At 50.1% G+C, this 19,207-nt stretch overlaps 2 protein-coding genes and 1 long non-coding RNA gene across 3 annotated transcripts; all 3 read right to left on the bottom strand.

The window, feature by feature from the left end:
* Nucleotides 1-1,297: 1,297 nt before the first annotated feature.
* Nucleotides 1,298-6,930, bottom strand: LOC309853139. The gene is made up of 2 exons (XR_014305537.1): nucleotides 6,798-6,930; nucleotides 1,298-2,337 (listed from the first exon to the last, which is right to left on the bottom strand). It is a non-coding gene; the product is annotated as an uncharacterized lncRNA (long non-coding RNA).
* A 3,465-nt stretch (nucleotides 6,931-10,395) lies between these two features.
* FFAR3 (free fatty acid receptor 3) lies at nucleotides 10,396-15,742 on the bottom strand. The gene is given in 3 exon segments (XM_082708718.1): nucleotides 10,396-10,980; nucleotides 10,983-11,935; nucleotides 15,639-15,742. Coding segments are annotated over 3 exon segments (1,125 nt in total). The 5' UTR covers nucleotides 15,721-15,742; the 3' UTR covers nucleotides 10,396-10,890.
* Nucleotides 15,743-15,839: 97 nt separating this feature from the next.
* FFAR1 (free fatty acid receptor 1) lies at nucleotides 15,840-17,495 on the bottom strand (the record flags this gene model as incomplete). Its single annotated transcript, XM_082708719.1, has 2 exons — nucleotides 17,479-17,495; nucleotides 15,840-17,058 (listed from the first exon to the last, which is right to left on the bottom strand). The coding sequence occupies exon 2, from the start codon at nucleotides 16,737-16,739 to the stop codon at nucleotides 15,840-15,842; it is 900 nt and encodes a 299-aa protein (XP_082564845.1). The 5' UTR covers nucleotides 16,740-17,058; nucleotides 17,479-17,495.
* Nucleotides 17,496-19,207: the final 1,712 nt, after the last annotated feature.

Here is a 19,207-nt window from a genome sequence, read left to right as displayed (position 1 = left end):
TCGGTGGCTCAGTTGGTTGAGGGGCCTACTCTTGATTTCTGCTCAGGTCATGATCCTAGGGTCCTGAGATCAAGCCCAACATCAGCCTCTGCACTCAGCAGGGAGTCTGCGTCAGGATTCTCGCTCCCTCTGCCCCCTCCCTGTTTGCACCGTGTGTGTATGCTATCTCTCTCTAAAATAAATAAATAAATCTTTAAAAAATATATAAAGCTATGGGAAAAAGGTATGAACAAACTGAAAGACACACTTTCTACATATGTAACTGATAAAGGGTTTGTATGCAGTCTCAAAGATATGCAAGTATCCCACAAAGTAAATAAGAAAAAGGCAACTCTATGAAGAAATATACATGCATGTTTTCAATATGCAAATATTGGCTACCTTAATTTTTATCCAATAAATTAAAGTTAAATTAGTTCTGAATGGATGTTTAATTTTGTGCATCAGCTTGGCTGGGGCGCAGTGCCCATATATTTGGTCAACTGTTATTCCAGATGTTTCTCTGAGGATGTTTTTGGATGAGATTTACATTTAAATTCTTAGACTTTTGAGTAAAGCAGATTTCTCTCCATAATGTGGGTGGGTCTCATTCAATCAGTTGAAGACCTAAATAGAAAGCTGACCTTCCCGGAGTCAGAGGGAATTCTCCAGCAGACTGCCTTCAGATTTCAGTTGTAAACTTGACTCCTGACTCTCAGCAAAGACTGCCTTTGGACTTGAATTGAATTACAACCTTTTGGACCTGAGCCTCCAGCCTGCCAGCCTCCTCCATCAGATTCTGGGCTCGCAAATCACCATAATCACATGAGCCAATTTCTGAAATAAATCTCTTTCTATGTATACACACATTCTACTGGTTCTTTCTCCGGATCGCCCTAATACACTGAGTTACTACATCTTAAATGTCAACTTAAAGGGACTCCTGTGTAGCTCAGTTGGTTAACTGTCTGACTCTGGATCTCAGCGCAGGTCTTGATCTTGGGATTATGAATTTGCGCCCCTGTGTTGGGCGCCACCCTAGGTATGGAGCCTATTAAAAAAAATTAAATGTCAACTTAAAAAAATGAAAAATGGTATTTCCCCTTCATGGCAAGGTTATGAAGTCTCCTACTGATGGTTAAGGAACAGAGAATTGATTCATCTGGGGAAGGTAATTTGTCAGTACTTATAAAAAACCAAATATATATACTATGTAATATTGCAGTACCCCTTAGGAAATGTATAGATGCACTAGCATTTATGGAAAAGAATATTCCTTATAGCATTATTTATAATAGTAGAAAATCAGAGATACTTATTATTATTCATTCATTTATTTGTCAAATACCAAATGCTTACTCTGTGCTAGTTTTTGATTGAGGCCAGGCCAGCACAGCAATGTCAGTGAAGGTGGCTCCCCAGGAGCTTAGAAATGCTGAGAGGTGGGGCCAGATGCACAGGGCCTGGGAGGGGAAAGGAATGAATAGTTGACAATGACCTGATCCAATTAGTGTCCTTCAGCCGGCCCTCTGGCTGTGGTGTGGACTTAATGGGGTTAAGGGCAAGAAGAAAAACCAGGTTGGAAGCTTCTGTAGTCCAGGTGACAGATAATGGTTGCCCTGCGTTCTGCCGAGGAGCAGATTCATGCAAGAGGAGTGGATTCATGCAAGACGTGATCTGGAGATAGAAGCAGTAGGACTTGATGATAAATTGTCTGTGAGCTGTAAAGGAGCACGCGTCAAGGATGGCTGCCTGCCCACCAGACACCTGTCTGAATGGCCAAAATAGAAACACCACCCCACATGTGCTGCAAGGTTGTGCAGCAACCGGATCTCTCGTATTGCTGGAAGGAATGCAGAATGGCACAGCCACCAACCCATAGGCTGAAGTTCTCTTTAAAAGGTAAACATACAATTACCAGATGACTCAGCCGTCCGTCTCCTGGATATCTGACCTCAAGAAATGAAAACTTGAGTCCGCACAGACATCGTATGTGAACGTTTCAAGCAGCTCTATCCATCACTGCCTTAACCAGCAAGCACGTCGATGTCCTTTGGCAGGTGTGTAGATGGGCACATCATGGTAGAGCCAGATAATGGAACAAACCATGATGCTCACAGCAACCGAGGTGAATTTCAAGGACGTTGTGTCCAGTAAGAGAAGCCAATGTCAAAAGCTTAGCGACTGTTTCATTCCCTTTAGGTGGCATGTTTGAAAAGATAGAACTATGATAGGTCTGTGGTTGTTAAGTGGTCAGGAGCCGGGGGGGGATGTGACTAGAGCAGTTCTTTATCTTGCTTGCAGTGGTGGTTACAGGAATCCATGAGTGTTCAAATTCACAGAACTGTGGAGTCCTCCCTGAAAAAGTTCCTTTTTTTATTATATGATCATTTTAAACGTAAGAAAAGAAACCTTTAAAAATAATTTAAAAAACCAAAGCAATTCCTGGGTTTCTGGCATGGGCAGATAGGTAGATGATGTTGCTGCTGTCTGTGTTCTTCAGAGACATCTCTCTAACGTGGGAAAGGGGGATAGGGGAGGGTAGGGGGCGGGGAGTGGAGAGGGGTAGGAGGTACAGCTCTCAGAGCCAGGCTGCTAGGCTGCTGGGGCGGAGGGGGTACTTGGGAATACTGAGAATGATTTTAGAAAGTCAGCAGATCTCTGCAACTGTTTACCAGCTGATCTGGACAAAGTTATCTCCAAGCTGCACTTGTGGCAAAATGACACTTCCTCCTACTTCTTTCCCCACCCATTCCCAGTAGACGAACCCTCCTCAGCCTCCCCTGCTGCAAGGCCACAGACTGAATCCAAGCCCAGGCGCCAGACCACAACCCTCAGGCTTGTCTCAGGTTCACCACACACAACACAAACGTTAACATTGTATCGGCTTCAAAAAAGATAAGATTTCAAAACCAGCAGCAGCTTCTGGGTTTTCAACTAGAAGAATGGGAAAGTATGGCAGCCCCAAACGTACAGCCCTTCTTGGCAACAAGACTGGAGTTGAGTTGTGACGAGTGGTGCATTCCCTTGTCAGCCTCGTCCCTGCTACACCCCGTGGGTCTCCAGCACCAAGATAAGAGCCGGTTGCCATTTTCTCATCTGTTTGTACCATGGTTTCGGGCCTTTTCCTGCAATCTGGGTCACCCTCTAGCTGTCACTTCAGCAGAGTGGCACCACAAAGGCAGAGACCTGCGTGGCTCGTCAAAACGGGGGAGGGTATATGGCCGACACTATGTACACACATAACATGAAGTGACCCAGAGATGCAGGGCGATGTGACTTTTGTAACTGTTTTTAGAAAGGCTAAATTTACACACAGTAAAATGCATCCATTTTAAGCATAGAGTTGGGTTCGTTTTGACAAATGTAGAAATCTGTGTCACCCCCATCCCAATCAAGTTATAGAATGCTTCCATCCCTCTCAAGTGCCACTCGGTCCTCTTCCCCTTCCCTCCCATCCCTGGTTCCTGGCAACCATTCATCTGCTTTCTGTCAGTGTAGGGTTTTGGTACCAATTCTAACCAGGAGTGGGACTGCCCCCCACCCCACACCACCAAGCAATTCTCTGGACACTAGCTGGGTGTCTTGTGATTCGACTTAATACTGACACTGTCTCCCTACAGGTAATGTCACATTCCACAGGTTAGGGGGCTTAGTCCTAGAAGACTACCCTCCCCCGCTGGTCCTTCCCCCACCATCCCACCTGTCCCATGCCCCACCATCACTCGAGACACTAATTGCTGGTCCAGTTTGTCCACTTGTGCTTCTGACCCAATGGCTGAAGATTGGAGGTTCCCACCATCTCCTTCTAGGGTCCGATTAATTTGCTAGAGTGGCTTGCAGAACTCACAGAAACATTTTACTTGCTAGATCACCCATCTATTGTGGAAGGCTATAACTCGGGAATAGCTGGATGGAAGAGATACACAGGACAAGCGATGGGATGGGGAAGGGGTGCAGAGCTTCCATGCCCTCTCCTAGCATGCTGTTCTCCCCAAATCTCGACGTATTTACCAACTGGAAGCACCCCAGTTGCAGTTCTGCACCCACCCTTTTGAGTTAATATGGAGGCTTCATTACAGAGGCAGGATTGATGAAATCACTAGCCACTGGGATTGATTCAGCCTCTACCCCTGTTCCTTCTCCAACCCTCTCATCCCTCAGCTGGTCCCGCTGGCAACCAGTCCCCATCCTTAAGTGGGGGTCCAAGAGTCACCTCAGTATAACAAAAGACCCCTTTGTCACTCTTATCACTTAGGAAATCCCAAGGGTTTGAGGAGCTCTATGGCAGGAATGGGCCGCCGAGCATCCAAGACCCTTGGCTGAAGACCAAATCTATTTGTTATTATAAATCGCAGTATCAGAGTCAGAGGCTACATACTGTTACCTAGGTCAGCAGTTCATTACTTTTATTGCCTGGAGGTATTCCGTTGCATGGCTACCTCACAGTTTTTAAACTCATTCTCTCCTGATGGACACCTGCACCATTTTCCATTTGGGGCTATGGTGATTAAAGCCAATATGAATATTTGTGTACCGTCTGTGTGCACAGAGTTGCTCTCATCCTCCAGAGTAACACCTGGGAGGACATTGCTGCGTTGTGAGGTCACAAGTAATGCCTCCAAAGCCTGTGCTTTTCTCTTCTCTTCTCCCAGGTCCTGGCCTGATGCCTTATCAGGCTGGCTGGGGTATGGTGGGAGGGCATGCAACAGCAGGAACACTGTCCGCACCCTCAACCGGGCCCAAGCTTGCTGGCCTGTTTGTTCAGTCCACTCTGCAGTGAACTTTCCCGTTTATGTGTTCTCCAGCTGACCTTTTGAGTCACAGCATATAATGTGATGGTTTTCCAGAGGATGAGCAAACAAGGAGTTATTCCAAAAGAGATTTCTAGGGTGTCAGAAAGATGTGCTCTGAGCACTGAGAACCACTAGGCAACAATTATTAGAAGTGGGGGCAGGGACAAAGTAAGCCACAAACTCCTGACCATGTACACACATTGTTAAGTGGTGAATTAGGCATCCAGGAAGACACCTTGTCATCGTCATGTCGCCATTATGTGTGTGACAGTGACTCCGCAGGCAAGAAGACTGTGTAGCTCTCCTGTTTCTAAGAACACTGAGGATATCGTTCATGATCCCTCCACCCCATTCAACCCTCTCTTGTTTCCATGGCAATCTGTGTCCCATAACAAGCATGGGAATTTTTATCAATAAAAGGAGAGGTGCTTGCAATGCAGACTATCAGTCAGATGATATTCAGCCTCAAAAAAGGTCCCATCCAGTAAGTTTGGGTTTTTTGTCTTGTAATGCTGTATCCTCACAGACCCAGCCAATCAACTCTCATAAGCCTTCAAATGAGGGGAGTCCCAACATCGTGGTACCAGAGCTACTTGTTGGGATCCATAAAAAATCTCCCTCGAGTCCAGCTCTGATAAGTAAGATAAAACACTAGGATTTCATAGTTCCTCCAAAGTAAATAGTCAGAATTTAGAAATTCCAGGATCGCTAAACAAGTTAGAAGATGAGAAGATGTCACCAAGTGGACTCTAGTAGGACATAGGATGTTTAGATAGAGTCTTGTTTAGAGAGAGGCTTATCTGTTACAGTTAAGAAGCATCTGCTACAAGTTAGAGAGACTCTCTAGCTAATAGTGAGTCAGCTATAGGAGTGGTTTTTTTTAAAGGTTTTATTTATTTATTTGACAGAGAGAGATCACAAATAGGCAGAGAGGCAGGTAGAGAGAGAGGAAGGGAAGCAGGCTCCCTGTTGAGCAGAGAGCCCGATGCGGGACTCGATCCCAGGACCCTGGGATCATGACCTGAGCCGAAGGCAGAGGCTTTAACCCACTGAGCCACTCAGGTGCCCCTATAGGAGTGTTTATTGACAATGAGTGTGGAGGTAGGGATCTCAGCTCAACAAGGCCTTTTTATCCTTCTCCTTTGCCACCCTTAGCTTGTTAGCTTCCTTCCTCAAGTTTGTGGCCTAATGGCCCCCAAATAGCTGCCACAGCTCCAAGTATCACATCTTTATGTAGAAGTTTCCAAACCAGGAAGGGGGAGGGCAGCTCCTCACACAGCTATCTCTTTCAGTATGGAGAAAAATCTTTCCCAGACATCCTCCTTCTCCTGCAGACTTCTTACCTTTTGCCGTCTAGAATTGGGTCACTGTGTGTACATTCTGAGAGCAGTCGCCAGTAAAGGGGAATGATATCATCGTGATTAGTGCCAATTGCAATTTAATGCTGGAACTGGGGGTTCTGCACCAGGGGATGGTTGGTTGATCTGCTTCTCTAAATTCAGTGAAATGAGTCTAAATTCAGCGAAATCACCTCCCTTCCAAAAACATTTCTGGACCCCATTTCCTCTTCTACAGCATTTTCTCTCCCCTTGCTCCATGCTTCCATGGTTGGGAGGGGGGCGGTGAGCTCTGTGCACCATCCCATGCCCACCCACTTTCTCAGACTTCATTTCTTCTCTCCTATTCTTTTCTGGAATGTGATCCCAGCATCCTTTTCCCAGATTGCTGGCCGGCATATTGATGCCTTGATCTCCCTCCATTCAAATGGTTTTTCAGAACTGGCCTTAAAGGGAAGTCAGCAGGCTTCTCAGACTCTGCAGTATTAAGGGCTGCAACTACCTATATTGCCTTGGGTTCTTTTTTTTTTTTTAAACCGGAGAGGTCATATCAGAGAGAGGAAGGTAAAAAGTTGAACACTTTCTCACACTACTTCACTTTATTTTTTTCCTCCACAGCAGACTCTGTCCCACTTATTTCTCATCTCCCGGAATCCATGGCCCGAGGTCTTCCACATTCTCTTACCTTTATTGCTGCTCTGCTTCCTGCTTTGGGATGAGTTTTGCAACCAGTTTTTCAGAGTCCCAAGCTTCTTGCTCACCCCCGTCTGTCCTTCCCCTCCTTTCTTGCTCCCCCAACCCTGACCAGCACCCTGCTGAGGCAGACTGACCTCTCGGCCCTGCATCACAGCTTCCTTTTACTCTGCCAGGCACGTTCACTGGCTGAGAGGCCACTTGCTAGAACAGTGAAAGGCTCTGGTCACAGGTTATGTCTTCAACTTAGGAAAAGACAGCGAGTCAGCCTGCCTCGCGGTACCATTGTCCCTCTGCTTTCCTGCCTGCCCCCTGCCCTCCTCAGATGGGCACTGGTCTACAGAGAGTTTGAACTTGTAGCACAACCCTGCAACACTCACGGCCATCAGCCAAGCTGTACTGAATTGTCTCTGCCCGTCTCTCTCTCTTTTTTTCTTTAAAGATTAGTTAGTTCGTTAGTTATTTGAGAGGGGGAGAGAGAAAGCATGAGCACAGCCGGGGGAGTGGCAGGCAGAGGGAGAGGGAGAAGCAGACTCCCTGCTGAGCAAGGAGCCTGATGTGGGGATCGATCCCAGGACCCTGAGACCATGACCCAAGTCAAAGACAATTACTTAGCCGACTGAGCCACCCCGCCTCCCCTCTCTGCCAGTTTCTTAATGACTTTGTGAATAGCCTCCCTCAGTTTCTGGTGCACTTGGAAATTTAAAACCTCTGGCCTCCTCTCTGTTCCCTATATGCTGAGACCTGACCTGCGGCCCAGAGAACCTGTGGCAGGGATGGGTCATGTCTGTCCTTCCTCTCCTCCTTCTGGGTTGTGCTGCAGGGGGACCCTTCCTACTACTAGGAAAGAAAATCTCCTCCTCCATCATGGCCATCAATGAGTTCCTTTTGTAAACCTTGAAGAACTTGTTTTTTTTTTTTAATTAACAAAATTATATTGCTGAGAACCCTTACTTCCTAAAATCCCGCTGTCAGAAAATTGGCTGTTTGAAATCCGGTCAGTGAAGAACTGAACGTTCCCCTTGCTGCTCCGAGAGTCTGAGCGGGAGCGTGTGACACCGAGAAGCAGCCCAGCTTTTCAACCCCCAGAGCTTCAGAACAAGGGTTTTCAGACACAGAATCCTGCCTTTACCTTTTCTTCATATTTTCCAGAAGAACAGGACCCGGAGTCCACTTCTCAGCCGGGACCTGACATTGACATCGTTGCAAACAGGTGCCTTTGCTCTGAGCTTGTCAAGCACTGCTTCACTGAAAGTTCACCCAAATATTCCTCTCACCCCGAATCCTAAAATACCCCTGTCTCTTCTCTGGTGAGGCACCCACGCTTCCTCTGGAATGTGCTCTCCTTTGCTCCGGCAGCCTAGTAAACGTCACTTCGTTGGGCTACCGTTGTGTGAGATGGGCCTTATCACTCTGTGAGGTAAAACCGCTTCTCTAGCTCGTGCATTCTCCTTTTCTTCCCCAAAGAGGAGAAAATGAGCCGCAGGGGAGCAATGGTTTGTGGCCTTCCAAATGGCCATACCCATAAACAGGTATCTAGTGTCTGTTGTATTAAAATTTCACGGGCAGGGCAGAAGAAGGTGATGAATAGGAAAAAATGCCCAACAAAGTTCCTTGAAGGCATGGAGACACAAAAAAAATTTGGGCAACAGTGCTTTAGCTAAATACCAAGTAGCCTCTGGTGTCCACTGTGCATTGGAAGCCCACTTACTGGCTTTCTGTTGTAGCTAGAATTGAGTTCTTCTGACCTCTGTCTTGGGAGAGCCAACCTGGTTTGACCTCTTCCAGCATCTAGAATTTCCACTTCACCCAGGGGGGGCTCTCACCTGCTTGCTCGGCCGGCTGGTGAGAGAGCACGGTGCTCGTCACGCACACAGACGCTCCCATGCCACCTGTCTGCTGGTCTCATTTCTCTGCCTGGACAGGCACAGGGCAACAGCCGCAGAAGACACCTGCCCTGCCATTCCCTGAGCACCCCTGTCCCTTGGCTTCCGCAAGATATGGAAAATGCCACCACAGTCCCCTCACCATGGCCCAGACAACCACCCAGCCTCTGATGACTTTTCGCTCTCCCCACCCCTAGCCTTTTGCTTATACAGACTGGGAAGGAATTAGTGCTGGGGGATAGTTGGAAGCAGCAAAGACCTCAAAGCTGCCTCTTCTTCCTCATTGTAAACTCTGGGAGAGGAGTCAGGTTCCTGTTCTTCGAGGCTCTCTCTAGAACATAGGATTTCCAATTCCTTTTTGTTCTGAGTTGGGTCCTTGTTACCAATGCTGGAGTCATAGAACTCCATGTCAACCTTTGTTCCCTATCTGAACCATGTAGACTCATGTTTTTATTAAGTTCTTAGCTGTCACCAGGGCTGAGTGCCTTGGGACAGAAGATGAGTCACAGTCAGAGAGACCGCGCATGCCTCCATCTCGGCACTGAGATAGCGTCTCTCCCCTTCCATCTGAAACCCAGCCCTGCACCCACAGCCAGCTGTGGTTCTCCAGTGACCTTCACCCCAGGAGAAAAGCAGACGCTAAAGACATTCATATTAAAAGCCCTTGCAGTTCTCAGCCCAGCCAGCTGCACACAGTAGGTGCACAACAAATGTTTTTGAACTAGAGCAGAGTGAGTACAAACAGGTGCCCGTGTTGTTCTGGTCGCCTTGCTGGTAGAGGAGGCTCTAACCCACGCTTTCTCATGCACCACCCCTCAGTAGGAAAGGAAAGCTTACTAAATGGTCCCATCTTATAAAAATAGCTCTTAAGAACATACATCTGTCTTTGAAGTCAACTGTGCTGACTGACAAGCTTTGTTTTTTCTAGTGGGTTTCTAATAATAAGGGAAGAGGACTTAGCAACAGCCGAGCTGCTTTGCATGTCGTTCCAGTTGTCCTCATGGCCTGTTAACATCTGTCCTGGGCAGACTGTCTCGCTGGCTCTGGAAGCCAGACTTGGCCCCCTCTCTGCAGATGACACAGCTGGAGGCAAAAGAGGAGAGTGGGTGGGGGACATGGGAGTCGGGGTCAGCTAATTCTGACCTCCAGGCCTGCTGCAATCACTTACGGACTGTAGGATCTCAGGTAGGAGATTTCAGCTTCTTGGCCCATCCCTTCAACTGCAAAGTGGGAATAATAATAGTATCTTCTGTGGTTAGTGAGAGGATGGAAGAAGCTAGTGGGTGAGGCCAAGTCCTTCCCATAGAGTTAGCTGTTACTTTTATTCCTCCGAGGCAGATCCTCTCCTGACATCTAGGGATTTTAGCTCTTTTCCTTCGGAGTCTAGGTGTTTTATGCTTCCATGCACCAATCCCATTTGGCCTAGATATACCATAAGAAAAAGACAGGGGCCCTTGGGTGGCGGTTGAGCATCCAACTCTTGATTTCTTGATTTCAGCTCATGTCGTGATCTCAGGGTTGTGAGATCAAGCCCTGTGTCAGGCTCTGCACTGGGTGTAGAGCCTGCTTGAGATTCTCTCTCTCTCTTTCTGTACCCCCCCCAGCCCCACTTGCACGTGTATGCATGTTCTCTCTCTCTCTCTCAAAATAATAATAATAATAATAATAATAATAATAAGGAAAGACCATTCTCTTTTACTTGCTACCAGATTTATTTAGGTAATTTTTCTTCTATTATTTTCCATAAATGTCCCCAAAAATCTGAATTTACTGAACAATGGAAACTTTCTGGAAAAATCCGCATGAGAGCAGGATGCTCCCTCAAGCCTGGGGTTTTGTGTACCCACTCTTGACCTGCGAGTAGGAGCAGCTCTGGAGGGTGGCTTCTTCCCCCTCCTGTCCCAAGCCACCAGGCAGCTCCCTCAGTCCCTGGTCACTGCTCTCAACTCCTCCTTTACCTTCCAAAAAGCATGGGAGCCGCCCTGCTGCCATGGGCGGTCATTTTTCTCCAGAGCATGCTCTCATCCCGACTGTCTCCCAGGGCTCAATCCATAGCTTCAGGGGTGGGGGGCAAAGGGGGAATATAAAAGGAGGGCAGTTGGGTGAGGCCGAGAGCTAGGCTTGGGTGAGCATCCTTGGGGAGGCTGGATGCCTGCGCCGTCCCAGCTGCATCAACCGCCGGCTCCCCCATCTCACTCCCTAGTCCTGCCGGACTCCAGCTAGGAACTGCCTGGCCACTGCCAGAGTCCGCTCCCTGTTCCCTACGTTGGACAGCTCCCATGGCTGCCCCCCTCCTCACTCTTCTTTAGCTTCACGCTGCCCTCCTGCTTCCAAGGGCCCCTGCCCCCCGTCAGCCTTCTCAGCAGCTGGTGAAAGTCAGCCTGGAATCCGGATGATGAGAAGTAGTAGACAAGGGGGTCGACGCAGGAATTCAGGGTGCTAAGAAGCAGCACATAACTTCTCCACGCGGGGCTTTCACCCTTGATGTAGCCCACGACATGAGACACGTTGTAGGGCCCGAAGCAGACAAGGAAGTTGAGCAGGGTGGCTGCCACAAGCCCAACCACGCGCCGCTTCCTTCGGTGGTTGGTTCCCCTGCTGAGCACCCACACCAGGCGGCCATAGCAGTAGCTGGTGATGAGCAGGGGCACCCCAAAAAGGACCACAGCCATCTCCAGCCTGACGGGGAGGAGGACAGCCAGCTGGGCCTCCTCAAATTCCAGGTAGCAGGTGCTGTTCGTAGTCTGGCTGTAGGAGGAGTTCCCTGAGAATTCAGTGACGTAGACCACGCTGCAGTGAGCACTGGCCAGGAGCCAGCAGGCCCCACTGACCAGGCTGGCCTGTCCAGGCCTGGGCCGGGCCTTGTACCATATTGGGTAGGCCACGCTCAGGAAGCGCTCAATGCTTACAGTTGTCAGGAAGAGGGAGGTCAGATAGATGGTGGTGAAGAAGAGGAATCCAGAGAGGGGGCAGAAGACTAAGGGCAGGGGCCAGCGCATGGCACTGGCGGCCTCCACCATGCGGAATGGCAGGAAGAGCAGCAGGAGCAGGTCGGAGAGGGTCAGGTTGAGCAAAAGCACGTCCACGGCCACCGGGCGCCGCCGCAGCTTGCCCACGAAGATCACCAGGGCCATCATGTTGAGGGGGAGCCCCACGATGAAGGTGAAGAGGTACACGGAGAAGTAGAGCCAGTGATCACCGGGGAAGAAGGACCATTTCGGACTTGTGCCCATGGTGATGGCCACTGGAGAAAGAGACAGATAGATGGAGGGGACAGGCTCAGGGGTATGGGGACTTCATGCCCCATGCCAGCAGCATCTCAACCATTGGCAGGGAACACCCGCCCCTCCACGCAGCCCCTTCATGCCCTCTGATGCTTTCTCCAAAACGGTAAGCCTGCCTGTCTTCCTGGTTGTACCCTATTCCCTGTCCCTTTCCACCAAGGGGCCCCCTCCCAAGCCCTTCAGGGCCCCATGCTTACCTGCTTATTTGAGAACTCAGCTGCTCTGCGCCCAGCTCTTTGTCAGCTTCTGGAGAACAGTGTAAGTTAGCTATTATCTGGCAGAACTGATAAAGACCCGTGACATCATTCACCACTGAGCAATCGCACAAAAGATGGGTTTAGCTCCTTTATCAGCTCCAAGCCAGTATGCAAAACGAGGAGCAAATTCCACTACTCCACGTGCCTTGCTCTCAGGCTATCTCAGAGGGGATGCCTGAGACAACCCTGAGCCAACCTCATCTTCCCCTCTGGATCCCCCACCTGATTCTTATTTGCTTCTCTGGAATGGCAGCCATCTAATTTGCCTAATAAGGGCAGGCAGCCTAAGGCAGTGATGGGGAGCCTGGGGATCTGGAGCCAGTAGCCTGGCTGTGCTGTCAGCTCTGTCACTGACTCTGTGATTTTGGGCAAGTGACCTAAACTCTGTCTCCGCTTCTCCATCTGCAAAGGAGGGACCATCCCAGTACCAATTTCATAGGGTTGTCGTTAGATGAGAGCATTAGTATGTCAGGGGCTGAGAAGGGAACCTGGCGTGTGGTGGTGGGTACCTAACAGATGGTGGCTGCCATCATCCCAGTCACTGGTGTGGGCTTGTCTCCGGGGTGATGGTAATAATGAGAAGACTAATGACGGTAATGATGATTTAGGGGTCACATAATCAGTAGCAGACACTCTGCCCATGAGGGCATCGCCATTCTGTCTTCGGGCTCCTCGGTGGGGAAGTGACTCACTCCAGGCAACACAGCTTGTTAAGGATCACCCCTGGGGTTCAAACCCCAGTTCTGTCTGACTTCAGAGATTATGGGTTTATTCATTCAAATATTTATGGAGTACAGTGAGATAACCCTTTTATGCCCGCTGGAATGGCTATAGGCAAAAAATCGGACAAGGCCAGATGGTTGGCAAGAGGTTAAGGAGTGGGAATCCTCTCATACATTGCTGGTAAGAATATGAAATGGTAGAGTGACCTTGGAAAGTAGTTTCTTAAAACAGTTAATATCAGTTTACTGTGTGATCCAGCTCCACTGCTTCAGCAGTGTTCACATAGCATTTTTCATACTAGCCAGAAAGTAGGAACCCCCCACCCCGACCGGTGGTCCATCAGCTGCTGAAAGGATGGATCGTGGCCTATCCCTATGATGGGATACTATTTGCCCGTAAGATGGAATGAAATATCTATGAGTACTAGAACGCCAAAAACGTGCCAAGTGAAACAAGTGAGACATAAAAGGCCATACACTGTCTGTTTCCATGTATATGAAATGTCCAGAATGGGCCAATTTGTATCTATTGAAAATAGATTACTCGTTGCCCCGGGGACTTAGGGGCATTTACTGTAAATGACCAGGACGGGGTCTTACTGAGCAGATGAAAATGTTCTAAACTGAATGAAAGTGAGAGTTGCCTACCTTAGTAAATTTGCTGAAAAGCATTGACTTGTACACTTAAAAGGGGTGAATTTTATGAGGTATCGATTTTATCCCAAATAAGTTGTTGAAAATAGTTTTTGCTGTCGTGGGTTTCATGGGAGTGAGATCTCAGGGAATGGAGTGGTCAGAGGTTAATAAAACCTCAGCGTCACAAAGGCAGAGAGCCATGGTGGAAGCACTTAAGGCAAGCAGAATGACAGGTGCACGGACTGACCTGCTGGGAGAACATGTAGGAGCCTTCGGGCTTAAGGGGCAAGGGTCATGAGGGTGCTTGTGGCAGATCACATGGGGTTTCAGGGACCCTAAATTCCACCCTTAAAAGGAGCAGGTACAATTCTCCAGAAGAAGTGGTCCAGAAGCAGCAGGTGCTCCCGAGCGGTAGGAGAGAGAGCGGTCCCTGGCTTCCTGGGAGGAGGGGAGTAAGGCCACTTGGGCTAGAGGTCAGCTTACACTGAAATTCGTTGGTCTCACCACTGTGCAGGGAATAAACTTGTTTCTCACTTCTGCAGAGCCTCAGGCAAGTTTCATAACTTCTCTGGTCTGTTTTAGTTATACAACAGGAAATAATGTTTTCCTTGGAAGGCTATTGTGAACATTCATTCATGCAGTAAACATTGAATGAAAGCCTGCTATGTGCCAAGCTCCCCTCTAGGTGCTGGGAATATATCAGCAAATAAAATGCCTTGCCCTCATGAACATTTATGCATAAAAAGAAATAGCTTGTATAAACTGCTTCGTGCATGCCAGGTACGCAGCTTGACTTCCTGTGTCTTATATGTCCGTGGCATTATCGTCTTTAAAGGAACAAGTCTGTTTCCTGCACCTCGCCTCATCAGAGCAGATGCCCAGATGTTTGTCTCCTCCATGGCCACTCTCCTCTACCCACTCTCTCACAGGTTGAGGGTGCCGCCATTCACCTTCGCAAAGTGGACCACAAGGACAGGCGTTCACCCTAATACCCAGTTTTTCAAATGCCCCTGCCCTTTGGAGGTCCTGCCTTGAAGTATCGCATCCCACATCCACCCTTACCTTGCTGTAGGGCCTTGGGAACATTTCTTTTTTTTTTTTTTTTAATTTTTTAAATAAACATATAATGTATTATTAGCCCCAGGAGTACAGGTCTGCAAATCACCAGGTTTACACACTTCATAGCACTCCCCATATCACATACCCTCCCCAATGTCCATAACCTCTCTCTGCTCCACCTGCTCCCCTCCCCCTGGTCACCCTCATTTTGTTTTGTGACAGTAAGAGTCTCTTATGGTTTGTCCTTGGGAACATTTCTTAACCTGCAAAATGAAGATGGTGATAAGACTTGTTCCAGGACTGTAGCTAACTTACATAGTGCCTCTGTACAAATGAGGAAAAGGCGCCCCCCCTCCAAGTGGCAGCACCCTCCACCAGGGTGCACTGCTTGAGGAGTAAGCAGCAACTTTGTTCAGATTAGAATAACATATTCTTTCCTTCGGATGGAAACAGCCCCATGCCAGGCACATGGCCTCGTGAGCAAATCTCAGGTTAGAGTTTGATCAATGTTTGCCCCTCTGCCTGGCACCCTTGTGCAGTGAACCACCTGCCCATGTGTACAGCAGCTGCATGGCCATATCAAAGGATTGTGTGAAATGGGACACTTTTAAAGTGCTCGATGTGGTAACTGTCACGTTCAGAGACTCTGTGTTTGTTCATGACTATTTCTGGTGTTGCTAGTATTTTTTCTGCTGCTGAGGCAGCTTTTCCTACCAACTTCCCATTCACAGTTCGAATGGTGCCCTCTTGTGAGTTCCAGATGGTATAACAGCATCAGTATCTTGCTCCTGCATCTTCTCTTACTGGGAAATTTAAACTGTTCTTTCCAAGGAAATATTTTGGGAGTAGCGTCTCCCAAAGTGTATCATCAGAGTGGCATTTCCTCTATATTGGAAGAAAACTTCCATAGCACTGGCAGGTGGGGCATGAGGAGAAAAGGGACAGGCAGAGGTAGGGAGTCATGCTGATGTGTACAGACACAAGCTTACCTTCTTGCTGTGACCTAGCTCCCAGCCTCTGTTCTGCCCTCCAGCTGGGATGCAGTCTTCTGCCAGGCTCAGTTCTTTCCATAAGCAGGTCCAAGGATGCTCCCAGTCCATGCTGCCCTGCAAGTTTCTTTTGCTCTGGGCTCCAGGGGCCCAGACAAGCAACCAGCTCTCTTCCATACCCCTTCTCCCCAGTAGGGGCTACTACTTCTGGGATGTCCCTCCTTTTGTTCTTGCCACACTTGTCACCCTCCTGGTAGCCCCTCCCAAGTAGCCAGTCACCAGCGGATTGAGCACCACACTCCAAGCCCCTGTGATGAGCCCCAGTTTCCGCCAGCAGCCTTTCATGTTGGGGCGCAGGAAGCCAGCCACATTGGAGGCATTGTAAGGTCCTAAGCAGAGCAGCAGTGTGAGCAGGGCCCCCCCGGCCACCCAGGCTGCCCTTAGCTTCCGTCTGTGGCTCAGGCCTGAGCGGACCAGTGCCCGAAGGCAACCCACGTAACAGAAGGCTGTAATGCTCAGGGGCAGGAAGAAGAGCAGGAGAGAGAGGCTGAGGCGAGCGGGGCCCGCTGAGGCTGGGTCCCAGGCCTCCAGGCAGACTGGAGAGCCATTGACTGGTGTGTTGATGCCCAGGGAGCTGGTGGTATTGTTCATCCAGCCTCCCGGAGCCTCCAACCCAAACACCAGCCCCAGGTGACAGAGGACAAGGGCCCATATGGCCGCACACACCCCCCAGGAATAGCACGGTCTCCGGGCAGCTTGGTAGCCCAGGGGGAAAGCAGCCCCTAGGTAGCGGCCGACGCTCAGGGCAGCCAGGAAGCCCCCACCGGCATAGAGCGGAGCGAAGTGGGCAAGAGCAAAGGCAGGACAGAGTGGGGCCGGAAGAGGCCAGGCACCCAAGGCCAGGGCCTCCACCGCCTTCAGGGGCAGAGAGGCTGACAGCAAGAGGTCAGAGCAGCCCAGATGGAGGGCATAGACAAGGCTAGGAGTGAGGCGGAGCCGGGCGTGGGACACGGCACCCCCAATGGCCAGGGCGTTGAGTGGGAAGCCCAACGCAAAGGCGGCCGCATAGAGGGCAAAGGAGAGCTGCGGGGGCAGGTCCATGGGGCCGGAGCTGGCCTCCACGCTCCTGAGCTCTGCTTCCTCCCCAGCCTTGGATAGGCCTGGGGTAAGGTGAGGGGTGGTGCTTGGGGGCTCCTGGGGTCACAGACTGCTCAGGGTGTTAGAAGTCATCTAGTGGGATGACAACTATCTCAAGCAGAGAGGCCCATGAGAGAGCTGGTGCCAGTACAACGGTGAGTCTGGATTCTAAGTGACGACGGCTCGCCCTCAGTCCTCTGCTTCCTTTCCACCATGTCCTCTCTTAAAACACAATGGAAAGCGTGCACGTCCCATTAGAGGAAAAGCCTCCTAATTTCTGAGACTGGGGAGAGAAAGGGTAGAAAATTAGTACATAGTTGGGCCCCACGGGGTGTGTGTTTTTCCTAGGACGGGAAGTTAGAGTCCTGTGTCCACTCCCTGCCCCCGATTCCCCGGGAAGGGAAGCAGCTGCCCCCCTCCTCCCAAAAGGGATGGCTGAGAGTCTGCATTGCAGTCATTGAGGGTTGCAGGCAACTCCTAGTTGGGGTGGGGGGTGGAGGGAATGTCAGGATTTGGGTAAGGTAGAGGCTGTGGCCAAGGGCAGGCACGGGGGGTGGCAGGGCAGAGCCCGAGGGGAAGCCAGGTCCCATCAGTGCCAAAGGGAATGAGCTTAGCCAACTTCGGGGGCACCCTAAGTGGGTAAATGGAGGAGTCTGGGGGAATAATCGCCATGGAGAGAGGAGCCACAGAAAGACGGACTCACCTCTTGGCATTGCCAGATGTCTCTGAGGCTCAGGAGTCCCCCTGGTCCGGCTGAGGGAGGGTGTCCGGGATGGGCAGTGAGCCGGAAGGGAGAGGAGGGCGGGGTGGCAGGCCATTAGCCCGAGGCATCAGCAGCCTGGGTGAGCAGCTAATGGGGCATCTCCAGCAGGAGCTGAGGCAAGGAGGTGAGGGTCCAAACAGATGATGCAAACACAGGAAGGGACAGGGTGGCAACCAGGGTTTTGCCCTTAGGCAGCAGGAGGAGTGTGTAGCTAGTCCCTTAAAGGAGCAGGGTTGTCAGGGTACGACCAGAGCACAGCTCAATCCCACCCCACCCCACCCCAGCCCGTTCAGACCTGCTCTGGGCACTGTTTTCTCTCCTCCCAGATGAGCCCATGGGCAGGCCCTGGCTAGTGGGCAGCACTCACTCATAGGTAACAAGCTTGGGTGACCCACACCATATCCATCTGGTGACTGATGTGGGGATGATGAAGTCATCATTCCAAGGCGTTGCCTCTGCGACAGGCTGTGAGCGCGTTTTGGGAGGAGAAGGTTTTCCCTCTCCTCTGCCCTCTGGCTCAGTGACAGTAGTTTCTGACCCTGCCTTCTGGTGCTGACAGGAATGGGGAGGAGGACAGACCAAGGATGGGTCTCCTTTGGTGGCACGAAGGTGCCAGGCTTCTCTCTGGGGCACATGGAGGGACACTGAGCGGCTCTCAGTAAAGCATAGATGGTGCGAGACTCTAGCTGCCTGCTTAGATTTCTTCTCAGCCTCTCAGAATTTAGCTGTTTACCCCCTACTGGGGTCACCCTGCCTCTCTAGGAAGACCCAAGTGGGATTTAAAATGGCCACAGCCTGTCTCTATGATTCTGTCTCTGTCTCTGACTATGCCTGTCTCTCTCTCTCTCTCTCTCTCTCTCTCTCTCTCTCTCTCTCTGCCTGTCTGTCTTTCCCTCAAATGGACAAGACAGCCTCTCTCTGGACTTTTTTTTGGAGGTGTGTGTGTCAGTCATCAGGCTGCCACGTTCTCCCAGATTCCACGTCACCCAGAACGAGATTCGCTAGTGGTTTCCCGAAGTGCTCCCCACCAGGCTTCTGGTGGAGGCAGCAAAGGATTCTCAGCATACCAACCACGGCCTCCAAAGACACGATTGGACCCCCGTTTTCTACTTCATTCACTCAACTTGAGTCTTGGTTGCCTCCCTTCCCTGTCCTACATAGGTGGTCCAGCACCTCCCCTGGACTGTAGAAGAACTTGCCATCTGTGTTTAATATTTTATCTTCGGAAACTGACAGAACCCAGGAAAAGTCAAAAGAAGGGCCATTTCACCTTCTGTAACAAGCATTTGGAAGAAGACAAAAGCAGGTTGTGAGGGGAGACCCTGAATCTTCAAGATCTCTGCCTCAGCACCATGCCTCTGCCGGCTCAGGTCTCTGCCCAGTGTCACCTGAGGGCCTTCCTCAAACCCTCTCCAGTTGGGTCCCTCCCCCACTCCAGTCTATCTTCATCTTACGCTGTGTTTATTCCTAGCATTCATGAGTCTGTGATATCAGATTTGCTGGCTCCTCTGCTGGGATGTTGGTCAGTGAGGCCCAAGATTTCTGTCTGCTTTATCCTCTGCTTGTTGTGTCCATAGTAGGACTCAGTAAGTGAATGAATGGCTGGTTGTCTGGGCCCTGAGAAGACAGGGTGATCTGGGGCCGTGTGGATTGCTGCCTGGATTCTGGA

Source organism: Mustela nivalis (genome assembly GCF_964662115.1).
Source record: "Mustela nivalis genome assembly, chromosome: 18".
Classification (NCBI taxonomy): Eukaryota; Metazoa; Chordata; class Mammalia; order Carnivora; family Mustelidae; genus Mustela; species Mustela nivalis.
The sequence above is the reverse complement of the archived record's forward strand: the minus strand, read 5'-3'. Positions and strand labels throughout refer to the sequence as shown.